This window comes from Antedon bifida, chromosome 11 (genome assembly GCF_963402885.1).
Source record: "Antedon bifida chromosome 11, ecAntBifi1.1, whole genome shotgun sequence".
Classification (NCBI taxonomy): Eukaryota; Metazoa; Echinodermata; class Crinoidea; order Comatulida; family Antedonidae; genus Antedon; species Antedon bifida.
In genome coordinates, this window is record NC_136236.1 from 3,857,018 (window position 1) to 3,880,353 (window position 23,336).

Genomic DNA, 23,336 nt, shown 5'->3' on the forward strand with positions numbered 1-23,336 from the left:
AGGTCAAATTATGGAACAGACAGAGCAATACATGCGGTTATTATCAAAATTGCTAGCAGTTACTGTGGTGTACAAAGAAAGGAATTAAGCTAAAAAATAGGTGCATTTGAGCCTGACGTAAAAAGTATAGAAAGTGTAAATTTCATTGTTCAATAATCCAGCAATACACATTACAAGTACAAGTCACCACGGGTCGGTCGATATGCCATTATGATTTTTGTGATAGATTTTAATTCATGATACGGTTGTTGTACAACGTGTGCTCAGTATGATGGTTAGAACAGGTGGAATAGGGTTAACAATAATTAAAAAATTCATATTCATTGTTTTATGTATGTATTACATATAAAACAGAGCAGGAAGGGCAATCCGGATCATTAGGTGAATATGAGTTTTGGAAAAAGGGTAGCGTACTTAGACCATGGCTGGTCGTGGGTTGTTCTCTGCTCTGCGTTTGTCGGGATGGCACTGAGTTTGGGAGTTATTCTGAGCTTAACGGTATATCTGGACGATTTGAAAGAAGAGTTTGACGTTGGATCACGAGGAGCTGGGATGATCGCTGGCGTTAGCCTGTTATTCACTACATTTATAAGTATGTATACGGTCTTCTTCATTGTTCACTCATGCATATCAATACAGCCACGGTGTCAAACAGTACAGTATCTAACTAATGAATTCGAAGTATACGAGGCTATGATACAGTAAAAGAAAATGTATATAATACGGTAACTGATGAATTACTCTAGGCCCTATACATCTGTCTGTAAAGTTAGGTGACCAAGTCCTTGTGCCCGTCCTTGTGTCACGGGGTATTGCAGTAATTGATTTGGTAAAACCAGGGCCTACAAAAAATGATAATTTTGTGTTTTTTTCTCCAAAAGGTCCTGTAGCAAGTTATGTTTGCAACAGATTTGGTTTTCGCGCCACAATCACGAGCAGTGGTTTGATTATAACAGTTTCAATGATCCTGAGTTCTTTTTCGAAAACATACACTCAGATCTTATGTTCTTCGGCATTAACAGGTACGTACTCGCCGTTAGCAAGCATAACTTTGTTGATGACGTACTTCTAGGAGAATGTTGTTTGCTCGTGTTTGCAAACTAAAGTTTGCTAGACTTGGTTTACAGACGTATAGAAAAAGAGTGTCGGGACAAAAGACGAATTGACGTGTTAAAAATAATTTAGACAACGTTAGGGTAAATTTGGCGAAAAATACAACCAACGATTTTTAACCACTGAGTAAGTATACTGTAGAAGAAGAGTTAGTTTGGACTTTCAGCAAGTAAGTATACTGTAGAAGAAGAGTTAGTTTGGACTTTCAGCATGTAAACATACTGTAGAAGAAGAGTTAGTTTGGACTTTCAGCATTAAGTATACTGTAGAAGAAGAGTTAGTTTGGACTTTCAGTAAGTAAGTATACTGTAGAAGAAGAGTTAGTTTGGACTTTCAGCATTAAGTATACTGTAGAAGAAGAGTTAGTTTGGACTTTCAGTAAGTAAGTATACTGTAGAAGAAGAGTTAGTTTGGACTTTCAGCAAGTAAGTATACTGTAGAAGAAGAGATTGTTTGGACTTTCAGCAAGTAAGTATACTGTAGAAGAAGAGTTAGTTTGGACTTTCAGCAAGTAAGTATACTGTAGAAGAAGAGTTAGTTTGGACTTTCAGCAAGTAAGTATACTGTAGAAGAAGAGTTAGTTTGGACTTTCAGCAAGTAAGTATACTGTAGAAGAAGAGTTAGTTTGGACTTTCAGCAAGTAAGTATACTGTAGAAGAAGAGTTAGTTTGGACTTTCAGCAAGTAAGTATACTGTAGAAGAAGAGTTAGTTTGGACTTTCAGCAAGTAAGTATACTGTAGAAGAAGAGTTAGTTTGGACTTTCAGCATTAAGTATGCTGTAGAAGAAGAGTTAGTTTGGACTTTCAGCAAGTAAGTATACTGTAGAAGAAGAGTTAGTTTGGACTTTCAGCATTAAGTATGCTGTAGAAGAAGAGTTAGTTTGGACTTTCAGAAAGAAGTACAGTGTGCTGTAGAAGAACACTTGGTTTGAACCCTTAACGTTTCAATACTACTACTCAACATTGCCAATGCTTTTAACATATTACATTTGTTATAAATGCCTTTGACGTTATAAGTGTATTTTACCGTGAAAATCTACCATTCATAACAAAGTCGCTGCTCTTTTTTTAAAAAGCGCGTACCCGAATGGGCGTTATCTGTTTTAAAATGTTCATGTTTTCTTCATAGGTTGTGGAGTCAGTTTTGCCTATACAACATGCTCGGTTATTATGGGGTTCTATTTCAGGCGGTACTACGTGTTGGCAAATGGAATTGTGTTCGCTGGAGTTTCCACAGGAATGTTCGCCCTTCCCGTTTTATTTGAATTTCTTAATTCTCAATATACTTGGAGACAATGCTACAGAATAATCGCCGCTATCTGTCTTCATATTTCTGTGACAGGCGCCCTTATTGTTCCTCATCCTCCTATAGACTCGGGCCTGACGAAACCGAAGCGAGTAGACACAAAGCAGCAAGGATTGAACGGTGACAACCAAACGATAAACTCAATTGATTATACAGCTGCTAAAACTAACGAAGATAAAGAAACAATTTCATTAGAAGAGCAAAATAACGAACTTCATGAAGCCTCGCATAGCGTCGATATAAATCATCAGCAGATCCAGAAAAGCCCAGACCCAGACGTTGAAGGGCCTACACCAGAAAATACTAAAACAAATTCTACACTTTCGTATGCGGCACATTTTCTTAACGCTTTTTGTAGAGTCTTTGAAATTAGGCTGTTTCTCAAATTGGATTTTATAATTTTATTCTTAATTATTTACATCTATACAGCAGGTTACATGGGAACTATTGTATACTTTGTTGCAAGATTTGAATGGGTCGGGTTCACACCAGCAAAGTCTAGTTTTCTCCTCTCTTTGATGGGCATCGGAGGTATAGTATCTCGTCTCACTCACGGGTTCCTTGTGGACAGACATTATATAACAGCGATTAACCTTTTCTTTATAAACCTGGTAATGTCTGCAGTGTTCGTATTTTTACTGACGTTCGTATCCTCGTATCTATGGAGCCAAATCTTGTCATTTTGTATTGGCATGTCATTGGGGTTGTTACCTCCGCTTGCTCCAGTCATTGTTAAGGATCTGGTGGGGATCAAACGATTCAACAGCGCTTTTGGATTGACGATTGTATCTTATGGACTTGCTGATTTTACTGGTAGCTTATCTGTAGGTTGGTATACGTTTTATTACTCAAATATATATAAAAAAAGTAATCATTAAAGTAAAGTCTGTGGTACACTCTGTGTTACGTTTCAAAAGGTATAGTGACGATTAAAAAGAATCAATACCCGACATCATGCCTATGCCTGTATCATTTCCTTCATATTACCTTGTCCATAGAAATAGATATTAAATCGATCATTCATATATTTTTTACAGGATGGATATACGATTTGACAGAAGACTACAACAAATCGTTTTATTTGACCAGTGCTTGTCTTCTGTCTGGTGGTCTGTTAATGTTAGTATTAATCATAATGAATAGAAAGAAAGAAAATCTCAGCTTGCCATTATATGAAACAGGTACCGATAGTGCTGATGATCAACAGTCCGAGCTAACTAAAGAATGCGAGTCGCCTAATTCTCCAACAGTGCGAACCAATCAAATAACTGAGAGTCACCTAATTCCCAACATTTCGAGCTAACCGAAAGTTGGGAGGGTCGTCTACTCAACAGTATATCAACTAGGGTCACCCTAATTCTTATAAGTCGAGGTGTGTGAACATACATGGAACAAGGTGAGCCCAAGGGATGGGGATGGGTTTTATTATCAATTTATCAATAATAACAATAATTGTTAATATCTTAACGAACATATATTATTAAGGAAAATATAATGAATGGATTTATTGGAGAAAGAATTCATTAAAACAAATCTACGGTTAATGTACATATTTTACAATTATTTTGGGATCTAATAGTCGGATCAACACAGGGCCGTAGCCAGGATCTGTCAAGGGGGGGGGGGGGGGGGTTCGGACAATAAGTATTTGGGTCACTGCGCCGCGGGTGGGGTCTGAGGCGAATTTAGTGACACCCCTTGATGGCCGGAAATGATACTCTCGTACATAACATTCATGATAAATGGCACCTCTAATTGGCCGGAAAAACACTCTCATGCAGCATGCTACGATTGAACAAAACGATCGTACTTTTTTCCTCCTCCTCACGATAACATTTGTTGCCGCCGTATGTTAGATGCGCGTGCTCTGTGTGCGGAACCACCGCCGATTGTTTGATCATTCACTCGGTATTTTGTTTTGCGTTCAAGTTACAAGCCCCCCCAAAAAAGCACAATTTGGGTGAGAAGGCAAATTCAATGCTTATTATAGCCAGGGGCGGACCCAGGGGTGTTTCCCTTGTGGCCCGGGCAACAGCCTTAATTTCATACTAAATGTTGTTTCTGCCACTAAATTAAAATTGAGTTCCATTTCATCGTATACAATATCCATCCGGACCCGGAACTTGATAGGCTTAGTCATAAAGTAGTTACAGAGTTGCAGGGCATTTTATTATTGTTGAATTTTTTGATATTAAAACGACCTTCACAACCAAAATATTTCTTTTCATTTTAAATGGAACGCTACAAAAATAATCATCGGAGCATGAATACCTAATAACCAGATAAGAACGTATCTTTGTTACGTTTTACTATCAATCCATTTTCATGTCACGCAATCCATTTTTCAACAATATAGTAGTATAATAATAACATTTTGATTGAATATAGAAAAAAATAATCGAATGCTATAGGTGTAAACTACAGTACATGATACCATAGATATTATAGTGTAATATATTAAATTCACTATAATCCACTATACTTCATAGCCACACATACATATTGTAGGTAACCGCAGCGTTCCATTTTTTGATGTACGTCGGAAGGCTATATATGCATGCTGACTGCCAGTGATCGAAACAATAGGTACGCGGTTGTCTAGCGGTGTCCTTTGTACGATTCGTTCGTGCCCAAGCTTACGTCAATATCATGTTACATCCTGGGACCAAAAATTCGTATTATTTTTCGGCAACCAATTCATTTGTTTAACAATAAGGTATGAGTTATTCACGAACGAGTTAACGAATTTTTCAATTTACAAATAACCTTGTATTGTGGGGCACGTATTTGGAGGATTTACAGAGATGAGGGTGGTGAGGTATTGGGGATGTCGGGGATGGGGGTTCGCAGTCGGTTACTAGGGGGGGGTTCGCTGTAAAGGGGGGGGGGGGGGGTTCGCTGTAAAGGGGGGGTTCGCCCGAACCATAAAAACCCCCCTGACTACGGGCCTGCAACAGTGAGTGACAAACTTAGCCCATAACTTCCATAAGGCCAACTCAGGCAGCGCCGTAGGAAGAGGCCCGAGACGAGTCGTCTCGAGAGAAAATTAAACACGACGAACTAAAAACTATGCCCGATGCTATATCAAGTCTCGTCGGTATTCAACTCGCCGACGATTTCAATATATCTCGTCGGGCCTCGTCCTTTTATTCAATATACATTACTATAGGCAGGGAGTAATTAAAACTCCCAGGCATGCTTTTAATTGACTGGTAAACGATAATATGGTGTCAAAATATGGATAGTAGAAATATATATTACTTTACTTTATTTATTCATTCGCCCGAAGTGAAACGTTTCGGTATTTTCAGTACTGCACTCCAGCGGTATACATAAAAGTATCATCCAGCCAAAAAAAAAAGTACAATCCCCCATATTAGAATGGTTGAATCCATAATTGCTGGTAGGTTAACCTATTAATATTGAAGAGGCCTGATCGGTTGAGAAAGTACGCCAATACAGGTGCAATTTGTAATGTCATATACACAATTGTTAATATTATTCAAAATGATGAGACCAAAACACGATTGAGAAATTGAACATTTTGGTAGAAAGAGCAGACGGTAAGAGAAGACGGTGATCACTGGAGAAAGATAGCAGACGATAAGAGGAGAATGAGTTGTGGAAGGAATCTGGCGTTAGACCGTGGTTGGTCATGGGTCGTGCTCTTTTCTGCATTTATGGGGATGGCACTAGGTCAAGGTGTTACTTTGAGTTTAACCGTTTTCCTGGAGGATTTCAAACAAGAGTTTGATGTTGGATCTCGGGAAGCTGGCATGATTACTGGTATTTCTCTCTTCTTTACTACATTTATGAGTAAGTTATTTACCGATATTTTTTCTGGGTATACAAACAATTTATTTATTTGTTGAAATTATAGATAACTAGTTCCTCACGAAACTAAGGGCTGGTCCTCACCGTTGGTTGGATGCAACGATAACGCAAATGCAGTTCAGAATGATCATCGCGTCCTGATTGGTCAAATTACTGGCGGTGTTGTATGCGTTGCGTCTAAGCGGGAACCAAGCCTTAGTCATGGCAGTATTAAGTATTTATTTTACCCAAAAGAAAATTACAAGCCGTAAATGAATTAGTTATCGTTTACAGAATTATGGTATTAGCAGTGTTTCTTATTCGTTGTCTTTTTAAGCTTCGTTGTGTAGGCCTAGTTGAATGATCTTTCACAAAATTTAACTTTTGTATTTTCGTCACAGATCATTGACGATTTTATAAAAGCATGAAAATTAATAATAATTCTTTTAAAGGTCCTGTGGCAAGCTTTGTGTGTAACAAGTTTGGATTTCGTGTCGCACTCATTAGCAGTGGTTTAATAGTAGCACTTTCGATTGTATTAAGTTCTGTTACGGCAACATACTCTCAGATGTTCTGTACTTCAGCATTAACAGGTAAAATTATAAAGCTATAGGTAATATACTACTGTAAATAGTACTACAACATTTTGGAAAACGAACACGGTACCGAAACCTTCAATTTCAATCAGGAGAACGTACGCGTACATATTTCATTGGTGTTTGAACGCGCGCGTACATATTTCATCAGTGTTTGGACACGCGCGTAAATATTTCATTGGTTTTTCAACGCGCGCGTACATTCATGTTAGAAGGAAAGCGTACATATTTCGTTACTATTTGAACGCGCGCGTAAATTTGTCTGGTCGTGGTGTCACGAACTATTTTACAAGGTACATGTAATATAAAAACTGTATATTTATATTTTTTTTATAGGTTGTGGGGTCAGTTTTGCCTATACAACTTGCTCGGTTATTATGGGGTTCTACTTCCGAAGACATTATGTGTTGGCAAATGGAATTGTGTTCGCTGGCGTTTCCACAGGAATGTTCGCCATTCCACCGTTTTTTGAATTTCTGAGGTTTTATTATACATGGCGACAATGCTACAGAATAATAGCTGCTGTGTGCCTTCATAGTTGTGTGGCAGGCGCCCTTATTGCTCCTCATCCTCCTATAGATTCAGACTTAGAAAAATCGACGAACGTATGCCTAAAGAAGGATGAGGCAGACTATGGAAATGAGACGAATGGTCAAGTCAAATATGCAATTGCTAACACTAGAGACGAATTGAATCCTTTAGAAGACGATAGCAATCAGTTTGACGAGACTTTACATGATTTCGACGAATTAGCCGAGCACCGAAACGAGGAGACTTCAGAAATGAACATATCTACAGATGATACGCAAGAGGAAACTATGAACTCTGACCTACGACGAATATTTTCATATATGGCACGGATTCCTGACGCCTTTTGTACAGTGTTTGAAATACGCCTATTCCGCAGTCTGGATTTTGTCATCTTATTCGCAGTCATGTACTTTTTATCAGTAGGTTACATGGGAACTATTATACACTTTGTTGCAAGATCTGAATGGGTCGGGTTCACACCAGCAAAGTCTAGTTTTCTCCTCTCTTTGATGGGCATCGGAGGTATAGTATCTCGTCTCACTCACGGGTTCCTTGTGGACAGACATTATATAACAGCGATTAACTTGTTTATTTCAAGCTTAGTACTAACTGCAATATTATTGTTGACTTTGACGTTCGTATCTTCGTATCTCTGGAGTAAAATCTTGTCGTTTTGTATTGGTTTGTCGATGGGGTTTTTTGCGCCACTTGGTCCAGTTATTGTCAAGGAGAAAGTTGGTATCGAGAGATTCAACAGCGCTTTTGGTTTGACGATTTTGTCCTATGGTTTTGCCGACTTTACAGCAAGTTTACTTACAGGTTAGTATCATACGTATACAGCAACGAATGATTTAGGAAGGGGCGACTTTGAAACGGGGCGACTGTGAATGGATGACTTATAAAAGGGGCGACTTTGAAACGGGGCGACTTTGTGAATGGACGACTTATAAAAGGGGCGACTTTGAAACGGGGCGACTTTGTGAATGGACGACTTATAAAAGGGGCGACTTTGAAACGGGGCGATTTTGTGAATGGACGACTTATAAAAGGGGCGACTTTGTGAATGGACGACTTATAAAAGGGGCGACTTTGAAACGGGGCGACTTTGTCAATGGACGACTTATAAAAGGGGCGACTATGAAACGGGGCGACTTTGTGAATGGACGACTTATAAAAGGGGCGACTTTGAAACGGGCCGACTTTGTGAATGGACGACTTATAAAAGGGGCGACTTTGTGAATGGATGACTTATAAAAGGGGCGACTCAGAAACGGGGCGACTTTGTGAATGGACGATTTATAAAAGGGGCGACTCAGTGTCGAAGGGGGCGGGGGGGGGGGGGGGTGGTGGTAGAGTGTGAAGGTCACGCGACTTTTCATAGAGCAATTTTTGCATTATGGAGACTCGACTAGATCCCCGCAGTAGATCTGGTACAGTATATACGATAACGATAACTCAATTTTCGGACACGTCCAAAATAATTTACCATTGAATAATATAGGGTTAGCAGGTGGGTCAATGATATTCGGCAAGTTGCCCATTGTTAGTGAAAACACAAGATGTATGTTGGAAATATTGATGATTGAGAAGCTACAACAGATCGTCCGGACTTCATTTCCGCTGACTAATAATACCCTTTCACACCAAAACTACAATAACGATTTTAGAAACCTGGACATTTTAACAATAAAACAAATAACAATCACATTGAGGCAGGTTCCGTTCCGGAAGCCGGAGAAAAATAAAATCATGAAAAATGTAGTTAGTGCTGAGTGTTGTTGAATAATAGATGCGTTCACACTAACCAATAAAAACAAATACAGTAAATGTTCTCGGTTCTTCCCACTAGATATGGACGTAAGGGCAACGCAAGTGATTTGACCAATCACAGGCGATGGACTAATCAAACTGTCGGTTTGTGAATGGTCAACTTGCTCTTGCGTTGCGTCTACTTTCTTGCGTGTCATGGAAACCAAGAGATGTGCGCGTTACAAATCTTTTATCACCAAATAATTAATTCATTTATTTTTGTTTTAACAGGTTGGATTTACGATTTGACCCAGAACTACAACAATCCATTTTATATGACCAGTGCTTGTCTTTTGTTTGCTGTCTTTCTCATGTTAATATTAAAAGTAATGAATAAAAAGAAAATAAATATTTCGTCTAACATTTTACAAAAGACCATGGTATAGAAACGGATGGACACCGTGTTCAATAAGAAGAGACGAAAATGATACGATGAGTTTTACTGCACGTATACTGTATGCATGCTTTATGCCTCCTTCAACTGACGTAACTAGTTGAAAGAGCAATATTATTTACACGGAGCAGCTGATTCGGTGACGATTCTTCAGAACATACATAATAATAACTGTAATATTCGGTGTAGGCCTATAGGCTAGACACAAGTTGTAAGATGCCTAATAAATTATTTGTACTAATACTATAATGATTCAGGTCTGATTTCATGATGTTGATGACAGATTACATGACAATTCATTTCAATTTATTCCGTATTTCACTCACAATTGAACAATACAAACACAAACAACCCAGCTATAATGTAGGCCAATTATGAGGCGCCATGTTAAAACAAATTAAATCAACGTGTGACAGGGTATTCAATGATGCAATAGGGAAATTCCCTTTCTCCGAAGATGAACAATTGAGGGCGCTATCGACAACACTTTTCAAGATGGCAGCCGCCACGGAAAATACAGTGTTGAATTTTAATGTTGGAGTTTTGGGCCACATTGACAGTGGGAAAACTTCTCTTGGTAATTATTTGTCTTTATGAACCATTGTCATCATAATCTATATACTATAAAATAAATGAGTTACTAATTGCATGGCTAGGCTAAGCCAACTTATTTGCTAGGCCTGTCGAAGCAATCACGACACGACTGACGAACCAGGACTGACTGACTGCTGTGGTGGTTCTGAATGACCAACGTAGGCCTAGCCGAATTTATCTAACAACATTCAACTTCTAAATGCTACACCGTAGCTTCATGATTGTATAGGCTACTTATACTATTCTGTACTTGTAACACATTTCATAAGATTCTAGCTAACTAGGCATTTTAGGCTTAATATGAAAAAAGGCCTATATAGTATAGTATCTATTAGTAATATAGATAATAATAATAGTATATATACAGGCTAGTATTAGTAGGAATAGGCCTTTAATAATACTAATACTAATAGGCCTATTTTAAATAGTTTATTATTTTTTATTCTTGAAATAGCAAAAGCACTAAGCACAACAGCATCAACTGCTAGTTTTGATAAGAACCCACAGAGTAAAGAACGGGGCATAACTTTAGATCTAGGTGAGTAATTTTTACTGCTTTTTTAAAAAACAAATGAAAGTACTGACAAAAGAGTTACAATACAAACAATAATAAACGCCCCTTTCAAAAGAAACATTAATAGATACCACATACTACAACTCTCTGTCCAATACAAAAAAATACATATACAGTGATTACGATTTAAATATTTAATGTTGTTATTAATTATATATCAAGGTTTTTCATCATTTTCTGTGTCGATTCCTGATCATTTAAATGGCAATGCTTATGATACGCTTCAGTTCACACTCGTTGACTGCCCTGGACACGCTTCACTGATCAGGACCATCATTGGAGGTTAGTTAATACTAATAGTATATCAACATTATTGATTATTACTAACCAAACTAGAATTACTAACCTTATGGTAGCGCCACGTTTGAAGATTTATGAAGAGAGCAAAATGAGGAGAATCTACTCATGCGTACAAACCAATAAAACTTGCGATAGCTGTCCTGAAAAAAAATGCATATATATATATACATGATAGTGGTCTACTAGTGGGATGCAGGAGTGATATTGGTTTGAGTATTAACATGTAAGCGCTAACTGTATACAGTCAGTAGCCACCATATGTGATCTAGTATCACAGTTTACAAGGACCAGTACTAACCCCATTTAATTATTATTATTACTCACTGTATTTATATATTAAGATAATAATAATAATGACATTTTTTTTCCTTCTCAAGGTGCACAAATTATTGACCTAATGATGCTTGTTATCGATGTCACAAAAGGAATGCAAACTCAATCTGCAGAGGTGGTGTATAAAGCTCTGTCTACACTATCAAACTATGCCCAAATATGGTAGTGATATGACATCATCTCCATATATGGGCACATCACATATTTTTGTCACATAAAGTTTGATAGTGTAGACAAAGCTTAAGTTACCATGCAAAAACACAATAAGAATAAGAATTTTCTATGTAATATAAATAAATAAATACTATAAAAATGCAATGCATGATTTTGTTTCAATGGTAGAAGTTTGAAGCAATCATTTCAATAATAATAATTCAATAATGTAGTTACTGCAGTAAAATAATTCTGATTTTGCTCTTTTGTACAGAATGAAATGTTACTTAAAAAAAAGCATTTTTTAAATAAACATGCTGTATGTAAAAAAAGTTTTTGAAAAGTCATGGGAAAAAAATTTGAACTAGGGACTCTGTGATTGGAAGGCAAGAACCATATCTGAATTGTAATTTATTATTCTTTTTTATTTTCAGTGCTTGATTATTGGCGAGATAACATGTAAAAAGATGGTGGTCGTTTTGAATAAAGTTGATCTGTTGCCACCACAGAAAAAACAAGCTACTATAGAAAAGGTTACTTTATCAAATTTCGGAATAGTTTTTGATTTTATGTACTGTACCACAATGATATTTCTACACCTCTAACATCAAAGCAGGTACCATAGGCTCCAAGGTCAGACTGATATAGAAAGAAAATTGTTGCTCTTCTTGGAAAAGGTCAAAGCTAGCTATTATGTGTAAACCGTTGCATCTTCCACAAAAATATTTCAAACCAATGCTGATACAAAAAGCCCATCTAAACCTCTCTCAGTCAGACTGCTCTGCTAAATAAAACCTAAGCCCTATACTGTATTAGTTGGGATATGTGACCAAGTGTTATCAGTAGAACCTTATTAAGGGGACACTGTCTTGAAGGTGTCATAATTTTATAACATGGAAAAGTATCTCCTTATGGTGTCAAAATAAAGGAGTTCTAATGTAATCACACTTATACATATATAGATGACAAAAAGAATGTTAAAGACGCTAGAATCTACATGCTTTGCTGGGTCTCCCGTGATAGCTGTAGCTGCCAAACCAGGGGGACCAGATGGGGGAGAGGAATGTTCTGAAGGAATTGATCAACTTATTGAGGTATTGATTTAACATATTTGTGGGAAAATCTGTATCAAAAATTTCGCTAAAATTAGGAAGTGGTAAAACTAATAAAAGATTAAAAATGATAACATACAAATTTACAAACTAACATTTCCTAATTTTAAATCTGTTCCATTTACATACAGGAGCTCAAGCGTCAAACATATATTCCAGCGCGTGATTCGTCAGGTCCTCTGTTATTTTCTTTGGATCACTGCTTTGCAATACGAGGTCAAGGAACGGTCATGACGGGGACAATGCTAAGTGGCAAAGTGACAGTCAATGATGTAAGTGGCAAAATGACAATCCCATGTGACAATGATGTAAGTGGCAAAGTGACAATGATGTAAGTGGCAAAATGACAATGATGTTAGTGGCAAAGTGACAATCCCATGTGACAATGATGTAAGTGGCAAAATGACAATGATGTTAGTGGCAAAGTGACAATGATGTAAGTGGCAAAATGACAATGATGTTAGTGGCAAAGTGACAATCCCAAGTGACAATGATGTAAGTGACAAAATGACAATCCCAAGTGACAATGATGTTAGTGGCAAAGTAACAATTAATGATGTAAGTGACAATGCTAAGTGACAATTATAATGTAAGTAGCAAAGTGACAATGATAGACACACTAAAACAAATTGTTTTCTGCTTTACAGACGGTAGAAATTCCTGCACTAAAAGTAAACAAGAAAGTAAAATCCATGCAAATGTTTCATAAACCTGTAACCTCCATATCACAAGGTGACCGTGCCGGGATCTGTGTGACCCAGTTTGACCCCAAACAACTTGAGCGAGGCCTGGTGTGTACGCCAGGCACATTGCCAACAATATTTGGTGAGATTGAAAATAAAAGATCAATAAAAAAACAAATAGATTGCTATATGCTTTTTTGATAACCATGTTTTCAATTATTGTGCAAAAAAAAAAGTTCTGTATTATGAGGTTTCTGTTACAATATATTTAAAGTTACTGATATTTATGCTTTTTTTCAGCTGGAATTATATCAGTGAAAAAAATAAGTTATTTCAAAGGTGCTTGCACAACTAAAGCCAAGTTTCATGGTAAGTTTTTCCAGTTACTTTAGAAATCTAGGGAGAGCTGTTTATGAGAATCAAGTTTACAATTCTGTAAAAATACAGCAACATACAAAATACAGTAATGAACAAAATATTTCAATATTACAGTAACGATGGGACATGATACGGTAATGTCAAAGGTCACTTTCTTTCGGTGCCTTACAGATCAAGAGGACTCCAATCCAGGTACGTTTTCCAACAGCAAGTAACTCGCCAAGTACAGGATGGATAAACTATTTTACAATTTATCATGCTTATAATTCTCATATGAGCCTTAGGGAGTGGAATTAAAAAGAGTTGTGAGTTACAACCATGGCACTAGGTCAGGATTGAACCTTGGACCTTAAGATTGGAAGACAAGCACATTAACCACCAAGCTAGCTCCACTTTATTCTACAGTAAAGTCCGATCTATCACACAACAAGAACAATATTTTGCATATGAATTTCTACATATGAATTTTAAATTTGGATACATTTTTAAATCTATTTACAGAATTTAGTTTTTCAAAAGAGTTTATTTATCAAGATGAATTATTAAAGCCTTTACCTAGCAAAGAAACAAAGAAGTCAGGTGATTTTGATCAACCACAGACAGCCAATCATCAATGGGCTTTGTTGGAGTTTGAAAAACCAGTCACATGTCCAGAAGCCTGTCTTGTGATTGGTTCAAAACTTGATACAGATATTCATATCCTTTATCACATTAATGTAGACCCCTCCCCGAAACAAATGAAGGGACATATATTTTTTAACACTACAGCCAACATGTATTCAAAGGGCACCTCGTAATAAAGGAGATACTAATTTATTAATTATTTTTCTTAACTGTGCTTTTTACATTCAAACACCTGTCGTTTGGCATTTCATGGAAGACTTGTTAGCCACATGACCGAGAAGGTAATTGTTATTCGTTTGTATACTGCATATATTAACTCACACCATCTATAGCAAATGATACGTAGTATACAAAACAAATGTTGATTGGGATTTCAAATTAAACTAGTAATACATCATTTATAAATATCTTGTAGTAAATACATAATACGATCGTATGATGTTAAAATAAAAAAATAAGATCTATTTTTGCATTACAGAACTACCTAGACACAATACTACCTCAACTGAAGATTTTTAAGACAAAATGTCGTGAGGGATTTGTTGAAAGGGTGAGATTAAAATATTTCTAAAACAATAAAAGAATTAAATAAAAATACATTTGACAGGCATAGAAGAAAATCAAAACCGCCCAATAATAATGATATACTGGAAATAAATTATAAATCAAAATTTATAGATTTCAATAGAAATAAAATAAGCAGAAAGCTAAATCAGAATGACAAAGTAAACCAGCCAGAAAGGAAAAATATAGAGAAACCAAATGATGACAATAGCATTAATAAACAGTAAAATTATAGAGAATGAAAAGCAACCCCAATCGAGATTCGAACTCAAAATCTGCTTGATATACAGACATCTTTATATACCATATATTTTTGTTATACACTTTTAGATGACTGATGAATATAGTGTCATAGGTCGTTCATTGTTTAAGAAAGAAACAAATATTCAGTTGTTTGTGGGTCTGAAAGTTCATCTATCTACAGGGGAAGAAGGGGTCATTGAAGGAGGATTTGGTCAAAGTGGAAAGTTTAAAGTTCGAATACCAAGTGAGTATGTTAATACTACTGCCAAATATTATGCCTTCTCTCTGCTAATGGGATTGGGGAGGAAGAGGGACGAGTTCAAGTTGACATCAAATAAATTGGATCACCAAGATCCTAATTAATGTATCATACTATAAAAGATTGTTTAATAATTATAATAAAATAAAACAATATTTTTTAGGTGGACTGGGTGATGAAGCATCAAAACAGCTATCAATATTATCAAAGAAAAAAGGAAAGAAAAAACAAGGTATATCAAAACTGGTATTTGAAAAGAACATACAGTATTTTTTTTATAAATGGCATATTTGACTCGGGAAAGGTTACCTGGTTAAGTAAACAATAAATGTTCAACTATTCATACTTCATCGATTTAATTATATCAACGTATAATGTAGGGGTAATGAATATTCATGATGGTACAGAGAACCGACACAATCACTACCATCACCCCACATGTGGATATAAGATAGGGGTGGGAAACCCGCCTTAAATGCTAAATTATAGATCACCAAATGTAAAATTATTTTAAACTCATAACTATGTTTTTCTTTCAGACACTGAAGATGTTTCTTCATTGCCACATGACCATCAGCCAATCAAAATCATCCTTCATTTTAAACGATACATGTTTGATGCAAAGAAACAAATGATTCAGTCATGAGGAGAACTATAAAATATAAATATATAACATATCAATATGGAAAATTAGACAGTGAGATGAGGGAAGTCTTTGGAAGTCTTCAGCCATTTTCACAATTAGCGACAATAAAAGTAGTATTCATATGAGAATTTACAAGAATATATTGTAACCATATAGTATGAAAGAGTCTGACAAAACAATAAAAAATCCTGGAAAAATGAATTTTGTCAATTGTTTACTTGATATGCTTGACTGAACAACATCACGATTACGCACAGCTGCAGGATGGGAATGATGGATTGCAAATTCCAGCAAATATTTAATGTATAAAAGTAAATAAAGTCGACACATTGTTCAATCGTAAATAAAAAACAATGAGAAAATACCTCCAAGATAAATTCATTTATAAGTTCTTTCAAATAAATTATAATTTGTACACTTTTTATAAACCATACCTATACAAATTATAAAACAATTGATTCCAATTTATAAATTCTTTTAACATAATAACTTTTTTTTGTCAAATTTATTATTAATTAACTTTTCTTCAACATTATATATACTCTGAACATGTATAGTTTGTTAGTCATCAGACCAGGTAGTTTTATATTCATACCTAGCTCTAAAGCTTGGTTCCCACTAGGACCAGGTAGTTTTATATTCATACCTAGCTCTAAAGCTTGGTTCCCACTAGGACGCAAAATGTAGACTTAACACAAGCAAGTCACAACGGCAGTTCTATCTCTTGTGAGTGGTCAAATCACCTGCGTTTCGTTTACATCGTTGTGTTGCGTCATGGTGGGAATCGAGCATTAAGAAAATAAGAAATAGCCATCAATTGGTACATTCAGCTTCAACCTCCATCGCGACCTCTGACACGACCTCTGTCTGTGCTGCAAGACTGACATCATCCAACAAAAGAACCTCTGGACCAGACTCCAGACTCTGTGGTAGACTTTGTACAATCACCTTTTGCTGATTTTTGTTAGCGCTGTCTCTCGGGCACGATTTTGGTTTCATTGAGGGCGGTACAAACGGTTCATTAAGCGCTACCTCTAAAGTTTGTGTTGGTCTACGTTTTGTATGGCTATTGGCAGTTTGATTTTGTTGCACAGAAATGGCAGTGTTGTTAGGAGACATTCTTATGTCACCTGGTTGAATTCTGATAAACGTTCTTTGATTGGCCGAGTGCACAGGTGGTGTATTGTTGGTATGCAGAGTGTTTTGAACACCTGTTGACAAGGAATGATTGAAATCAACTTTCCCTGAACTGCCAGGACCTCCTCTTGCTGGCGACATTACAATGATTTCGGTATTCCCTACTTTTTGTTTCAAAACTGTGTGTGATCCAGTTGGGGAGGTAATTGGATTTTGAGGAGAAGGCATTCTCAGCTGTAGAGTTGATGTTGCTGGTGAGTTCCGATGTTGCAGCTGGATTAAAGGCGATTGACCACCGGTTGAAAACTGTGAGGTTGTGCCTCCTGTATTATGTTCTAAGGCTGCTTGAATGCTGTCCGGTGACGGCTGTGGTATATTATGCTGTCTAATCATGAACTGTTTACCTCCTTGTAAAGGAGTAACAACATATACCGTTTGCATAGGTGTTGTTGGCATGCCTTGTGCAGGTGTCATGTGACTTGATTTACCAGGTGACAATCCACCTGGTGTTTTCTGCACATTTCCATTTACCAACGGTGAAGAGCCAATTTCTCTCACAATTCCACCAGTGTCCTCCTGTTCATCCTCAACTTCGACAATGTTAGCGTAGTCAATTCTGACCTTTGGCATTCGACCTGAGCGTGTAGGTCTTGCCAGGATGTTAGTGACCTCGACATCACTACCATCCTGATCAGAGTTGTTATCCAGAAGACTTTCATTGAACTCGGCTTCCTCATCTTCAACTCGTTTTTCTTTTGAAGTCGCTGCTTGCTTTGGTCCTAGTAAAAAGAAAATTTTAAACATTTAGTCAACTGCACATTGAGACAGTTATCGTACTAAATACATGTCCATCAATTTTAATTTGTTACCTCGTTTTTTTCCTTTGGTTATCGTCACGCCCACAACGCTTTCTTCATCTGAATCCTCTGACGACTCAAACATTGATCTGTCCAAACGTTGTTTTTCTCCTAAATAAATAAATGAATGAAAAATACTTTATATTAGATCACACATATATACAGTAGAGCTCCCTTCATTGGCAGGGGCGCAGTTAACCGTACCTAAAGAGTGAACAATATATGCATGGATTTGAGGCACTTTAAAGAACCTAGTTTATAGTAATTTGAGACGAGTTGGGGGTTACCCCGGTAAACTGTTTCACAAAAATATTACCACCTATTTGATAGGACAGTGATTAATTTACTATTGGTAATCCTTGGCAAATAATAAGGGGACACTTTCTCATGAAACAAATGAGGGGAAATATAATTTCAACACTACATCTAACCAATATTAGGACGACACTTTCTTGTGCTTTCTGTAGTAATACTCACGTATAGCTTTATCAATGCGTGTTCGGTTCATACGTTCTTCGCGTTTAAACTTGTTCTTGATTTGATGTCGGGTTCGTTTTGGAAAAAGTGCATTTATCATTGTAAAATCTGTACCAACCATGCTCAACGCCAAGAAGAACCTTTCAGTCTCTGTAAAAAAAAATGATTTTGGAAGTTTAATAACGACAAGAACTGTATGAATTATGTTATTGTTGAGAATGAATCAAAGTTGAATGAACTTATTGACCATCGTTATTTTATTTGATTATCAATTTGGGCATATATTTCTCTAGTACAGTATAACATATATATATATATCAGTAAAGATCACTTACCCATTTTTGTCCATGCTGACGTGTGGATTCGCTTCCTAAAACTTGCATAGGTTACATTCGACTGATCTTCGTGAACGACTTCAGCATTTTCAGTCACAAATGTTCTTGCAGGCGATGCTTCGATCGTTAAACTGTCAATAAAAAAAAAGTACCATAAAAAATTGAGCAATCGCTCGGATGTGTATTAAAAAAAATTGGTATAGATTTGTACCAGTTAATTTTTTTTGTAGGTTAAGTTTAGTGTGTGCTTTACCTGTCTTTGTCTATCACTATTTTCCCATCTGCATCAATTCTAACTTGCGGTGCCATTTGATTGGACTCCTCCTCTGCAACCTCATCCACAGCATTTACAACACTAGATAAACAAAAATAATTTGTTTGTAAATCATATATATTTTTTGGGGAAATAACACAATATTAACATATTATTTGTAGTTTTGAGATTTTGCCAGAAACCAATATTTTGTAAGGAAATCAAAAAGAATAAAATAAAAAATCTCAGTGGAAAAAAGAATCTGAGCTAATGATGAAAGTCTTAACCTTTGATCTTTGACATGTTCCAAAAATTTCACCTTGATTTACATACAATACAACATACAAATAATTGCTATTGATTTAATTACATCTTTTGAATAATTAATAATTATATCAGTTGTTACAAACAGTGATAAACAACAATATACAACAAACCTTGGTTTTTCCTTTACATTATTATCATCATTATTGTTATTATTTGCTTTAGCTTTTTCTTGGGCTTCCAACGACGACCTGAAAGATAGTCAATATCAGAAGAACCGGATTAGGGATTTTGCATTGAATGTAGAAGGAATATATTAGAGAGTGAGTTGACCACTGAATGTTCAAATTATCCATTGCTTGTGATTTGACAAATCCCTTACTTGCGCTATGTCTTTACATTTCGTCTCTAGTGCGAACCAAGCATGAGTATTTAAGTCTTAGGGAATGGACTTAAAAGAGTCGTGAGTTACAACCCTGGCACTAGGTAAGGATTGAACCCTGGACCTTGGGATTGAAAGGCATACATGTTAACAACCAAGCTACAGCACCACTACAACTTACTTCATTGGGTTCGCTTTTGGATTATAATAAATTAGATCGCTCATCGTCATCTTGCTGCGGTCTGGTGGCGATGTCTTCTTTATGTATCGTTTGCGTCGTTTGGCTGGTGTCTATAAAACAATTTTTAATTATAATACAGTGTGTCATATGTATCACATGTACGCCTGTATCATGGAAGGTTAGGTCAAGTGCCTATGATTCAAGTATCACATGTGAAAGACACGAGATGCTGTACCACAGAATTTTCCTCTGATAGAATCAGAGTTGCATCATAAAAGCCAACAACTTCTGAAGCCTTGTCGACACTATCAAACTTTATGTGACAAAAAAATGTGATATGCCAATATATGGACATGATGATGTCATATTACTACCATATTTGTGCACATCACATTTATTTTGTCAAACTAGTTTGATAGTGTAGACAGAGCTTTAGTTTTAAAATATCAATGGCACACAATACCTCAGTCTCAAGCGCTTTGAGATCACGTAATCGTTTGTCTTGGATGGTTGGAGGTAGTGCAGCTCGTTTCTCCACCAAGCGTTCTGGCCGTGATGGTTGTTGGTTTGACTTGGGGTGAACCGTTGGTTGAGACATTTGAGGCTTTGGTTGGGTTGAGGTAGATAATATTTCCCTGATGTTTTTCTGTGGCTTGTCCACCACATGTTTATTTTGCAATACATCTAGAAATAGAAAACAATGGTTACTGCTACCATACTAAAATGCACAGTTCTCGAAACATTAAGGTTTTTGGCTACCTAAAAGCCTGTTTTCCTGTCGACGTTATTCGACGCTATCGTCGTTGATCGTTAACAGTTCAACAACGATCGTCTGAAAACGATCAAGTTGAAATGATAACGATAGCGAGTACCTTTTCCTGTAAATCGTTAACATTTCAATGTTTACGTAGAAGATCGCCAATTATTGTTAACGATAGCGTCGAATAATGTTGACAGGAAAACAGGCTTTAGTTATCAAAATCATAAATACACATGGTTTCTCTGTCTTACATCTGAAGCTTGGTTCCCACTAGGACGCAATGCAAATGAGTTGACCAATGACAAGCAATTACTTTCATTGCACTTAGGTTCTTGCTTTGCGTCCTAGTGGGACCATATAGACAAGGCATACCTGCAGACTTCTGTAGGGATACTGGAACCACTCTCCTTACGTTGGGTGGATCCAATGTCTTAGCAGAATCAGCATTAGCTATAGCACCACAACTTTCTGATGTACCATTGGCGGTATGACAAATTACAGGTGTCTTTTCCTTTCTTGATGGTAACGGTAAACGCATTCTATTTTGACCAAGATTTGGCTTAGCAGAGAATTTTCTCCTACGCTGCGGATTTAAGCTTTCTTTTGACTGTGAGGGCGCTGTAGGTGATTGACTAACTTTATTAGAGGTATCCGATTCTTGCTCCTGTAGATAAAAATACATACATGGAATTCAATTACATTATTTAAAATAAACAATTTTTCAATTATGGCGATTATACTGTACTCTTGATTTTAAATTTTGTTTTGGTTAATGGTGAAATAAATGAAATATCTAAATTGTCTTACGTTTGTTGCGATTTCTTCAGACTCTGTTTGCACTAAAGGCTTGGAAGACTTGTCACCAGAAGCTCCTTCTGTTATAAATTTTGTGCAAGACAACTGGGGTTTGGATACTTGTTGCACAGCCATCAGGGGCTTAGAATCTTTAGGGCTGGTGACCTGGGGCTTAGACACTTTGGGGCTGACCATCTGGGGCTTAGACACATTAAGATTGGCCACCTGGGACTTAGACACTCTGAGGCTGGTGACCTGGGGCTTAGACAATTCAGGGCTGGCCACCTGGGGCTTAGACACTTCAAGTGCATTCTTAGCCTCAGATGATCCATTGTTGTCTGCTATAGGAATGCCTCTTTCAGTAGGAGTGTCCTTTGATGGTGTATTCTTGGCTTTACTGTCCGGCTTGACCACCTGCGATGACCTCCTGGAAGCAGCGAGATTGATAGAAGGCTTGATTTTAGCACGTCTCATGATGGTGTTGATTTCAATTGTCAATATCTAAAAGAAAATAACAGTGTTGTTTTTGTTTTTTTTAATTAATTTTTTATATATATATTTTTACTATGACATGTATTTTTACATGCAATCTGGCTCTTCGCCACGAGTTGTAATTTTGGTCGATTTTTTATATTTGAAATAAAATGAATAAGTGAGTGAATAATAATAATAAATAATCAACTTAGTACTGTACCCCTATTGTAGCTTTAGTAGTAGCTAGCTTACTTTAATTTTAACTATTAGGCCTGCCACATTTAGTAGGCCTAGGCTATCCATAGAGATATTATAGTGAACTATAATATCTCTATGGCCTATCCGATAATTATTTGATATAAATTAGATAATTATTGATTAATTTTTTTGAGCGAAAACTGGTTAAACCACGTATCCATATAGGCACTTTATCCGTTAATAATATTAATAAATATCGGTTAATTTTGGTTGTGGAAACACAGCCTAAAAAAGCATAATTTCCTACATACTACTACTCCTATATATTATAGGCATAAATAGCCTACAAGCCTAGGCTTACCTAAAGCCAAGTTCTATGCCTAGATAAGATTATGACCGTTTATAAATAACTATATGTTGCATAGTCTAGGCTCCCTTGAAATGCATTATCGAGGGGGCCTAAAGTATAATTCAACCGGAGGAGACAGAGAGTTCTTGCCGGCGTTGTCATTGCATAATATAACACAGTGGGTAGTAGTTACGTAAAGCTAGTTAAATATGTCTGAATTTTACATAATAAATAAAATATTATAACAGTTTGTATATATTAAATATACGAATGATTGTATTACCTTTTGAAATTATTTTACTGGCATATTGTTGAGAGAATCTTTACTTTAATTTCATCGATCATCAAAAATAAGAATCTTCTTTGATCGCCAACGAAGTGTGAGGGCGCTAGGCACATTTTCATCTCTCCTCATCATCACACAACAACAGCTCTCTCAATTGATTTTTTTTCGGAAAACAATTTACATCTTTTGTTTGTCGATTTATAAAGACAAGCAGAAGTAGCAGAATGGACCTAGCAGCATAAAATATTAAATTCGTCAGTTGAAGCTTATTCAAAATTGGTGGTGTTTTACAAATATTAGGAAAAAAAAACCAAAAATCATAAATATGGATGCGAGAGTTGATCAAATAAACAAAAAATACAACATTTTGAATAGGCCATTTTGAAGTTTATAAAGTTATTTCACTTTTTACAAAGACAAAATGAACATAAAATGGATAAAATGTATCAGATATATCATTTTTTTTCTTTTGTGAATAACTATTATAAATTATATTAATGGCCTATTCAACAACAAAAATGTTTTGACCCACTGAGACCTTAATAATTTCCGTAAAATATATA

General features: G+C 36.3%; 3 protein-coding genes across 3 annotated transcripts; 2 read left to right on the plus strand and 1 right to left on the minus strand.

Annotated features, from left to right (window-relative positions):
- Positions 1-101: 101 nt before the first annotated feature.
- On the plus strand, positions 102-9,764 carry LOC144856197 (uncharacterized). The gene is made up of 9 exons (XM_078714149.1): positions 102-592; positions 882-1,022; positions 2,243-3,247; positions 3,457-3,717; positions 4,928-4,953; positions 5,971-6,235; positions 6,685-6,825; positions 7,165-8,178; positions 9,400-9,764. Exons 1-9 carry the CDS (start codon positions 388-390, stop codon positions 9,552-9,554), a joined length of 3,213 nt encoding a protein of 1,070 aa, XP_078570275.1. The 5' UTR covers positions 102-387; the 3' UTR covers positions 9,555-9,764.
- Positions 9,765-10,051: 287 nt separating this feature from the next.
- Positions 10,052-16,226, plus strand: LOC144855807 (selenocysteine-specific elongation factor-like). Its single transcript, XM_078713748.1, has 16 exons — positions 10,052-10,139; positions 10,611-10,694; positions 10,893-11,012; positions 11,408-11,478; positions 11,951-12,049; positions 12,479-12,610; positions 12,760-12,900; positions 13,276-13,453; positions 13,612-13,680; positions 13,804-13,881; positions 14,191-14,384; positions 14,535-14,594; positions 14,792-14,863; positions 15,208-15,364; positions 15,543-15,611; positions 15,919-16,226. The coding sequence occupies exons 1-16, from the start codon at positions 10,058-10,060 to the stop codon at positions 16,023-16,025; spliced, it is 1,713 nt and encodes a 570-aa protein (XP_078569874.1). The 5' UTR covers positions 10,052-10,057; the 3' UTR covers positions 16,026-16,226.
- Positions 16,227-16,391: 165 nt separating this feature from the next.
- Positions 16,392-22,892, minus strand: LOC144856198 (uncharacterized). The gene is made up of 11 exons (XM_078714150.1): positions 22,815-22,892; positions 21,479-21,967; positions 21,044-21,335; positions 20,375-20,595; positions 19,912-20,021; positions 19,522-19,599; positions 19,085-19,186; positions 18,832-18,962; positions 18,497-18,646; positions 18,032-18,130; positions 16,392-17,941 (listed from the first exon to the last, which is right to left on the minus strand). Exons 1-11 carry the CDS (start codon positions 22,890-22,892, stop codon positions 16,839-16,841), a joined length of 2,853 nt encoding a protein of 950 aa, XP_078570276.1. The 3' UTR covers positions 16,392-16,838.
- Between the last annotated feature and the right edge of the window lie 444 nt (positions 22,893-23,336).

Bases quoted from the DNA above. Each gene is read 5' to 3' on its own strand.
- LOC144856197 (XM_078714149.1), top strand. From the start codon at position 388: ATGAGTTTTGGAAAAAGGGTAGCGTACTTAGACCATGGCTGGTCGTGG. The intron at 3,248-3,456 runs GTTGGTATACGT...TATTTTTTACAG, and splicing joins TACTGGTAGCTTATCTGTAG to GATGGATATACGATTTGACA. The intron at 6,236-6,684 runs GTAAGTTATTTA...ATTCTTTTAAAG, and splicing joins CTTCTTTACTACATTTATGA to GTCCTGTGGCAAGCTTTGTG.
- LOC144855807 (XM_078713748.1), top strand. From the start codon at position 10,058: ATGGCAGCCGCCACGGAAAATACAGTGTTGAATTTTAATGTTGGAGTT. The intron at 13,681-13,803 runs GTAAGTTTTTCC...TCAATATTACAG, and splicing joins AACTAAAGCCAAGTTTCATG to TAACGATGGGACATGATACG. The intron at 15,365-15,542 runs GTGAGTATGTTA...AATATTTTTTAG, and splicing joins GTTTAAAGTTCGAATACCAA to GTGGACTGGGTGATGAAGCA.
- LOC144856198 (XM_078714150.1), bottom strand. From the start codon at position 22,892: ATGAAAATGTGCCTAGCGCCCTCACACTTCGTTGGCGATCAAAGAAGA. The intron at 20,022-20,374 runs GTATTGTGTGCC...ATTGTTTTATAG, and splicing joins TCAAAGCGCTTGAGACTGAG to ACACCAGCCAAACGACGCAA. The intron at 18,647-18,831 runs GTAAGTGATCTT...TTTTTTTTACAG, and splicing joins GTCAGCATGGACAAAAATGG to AGACTGAAAGGTTCTTCTTG.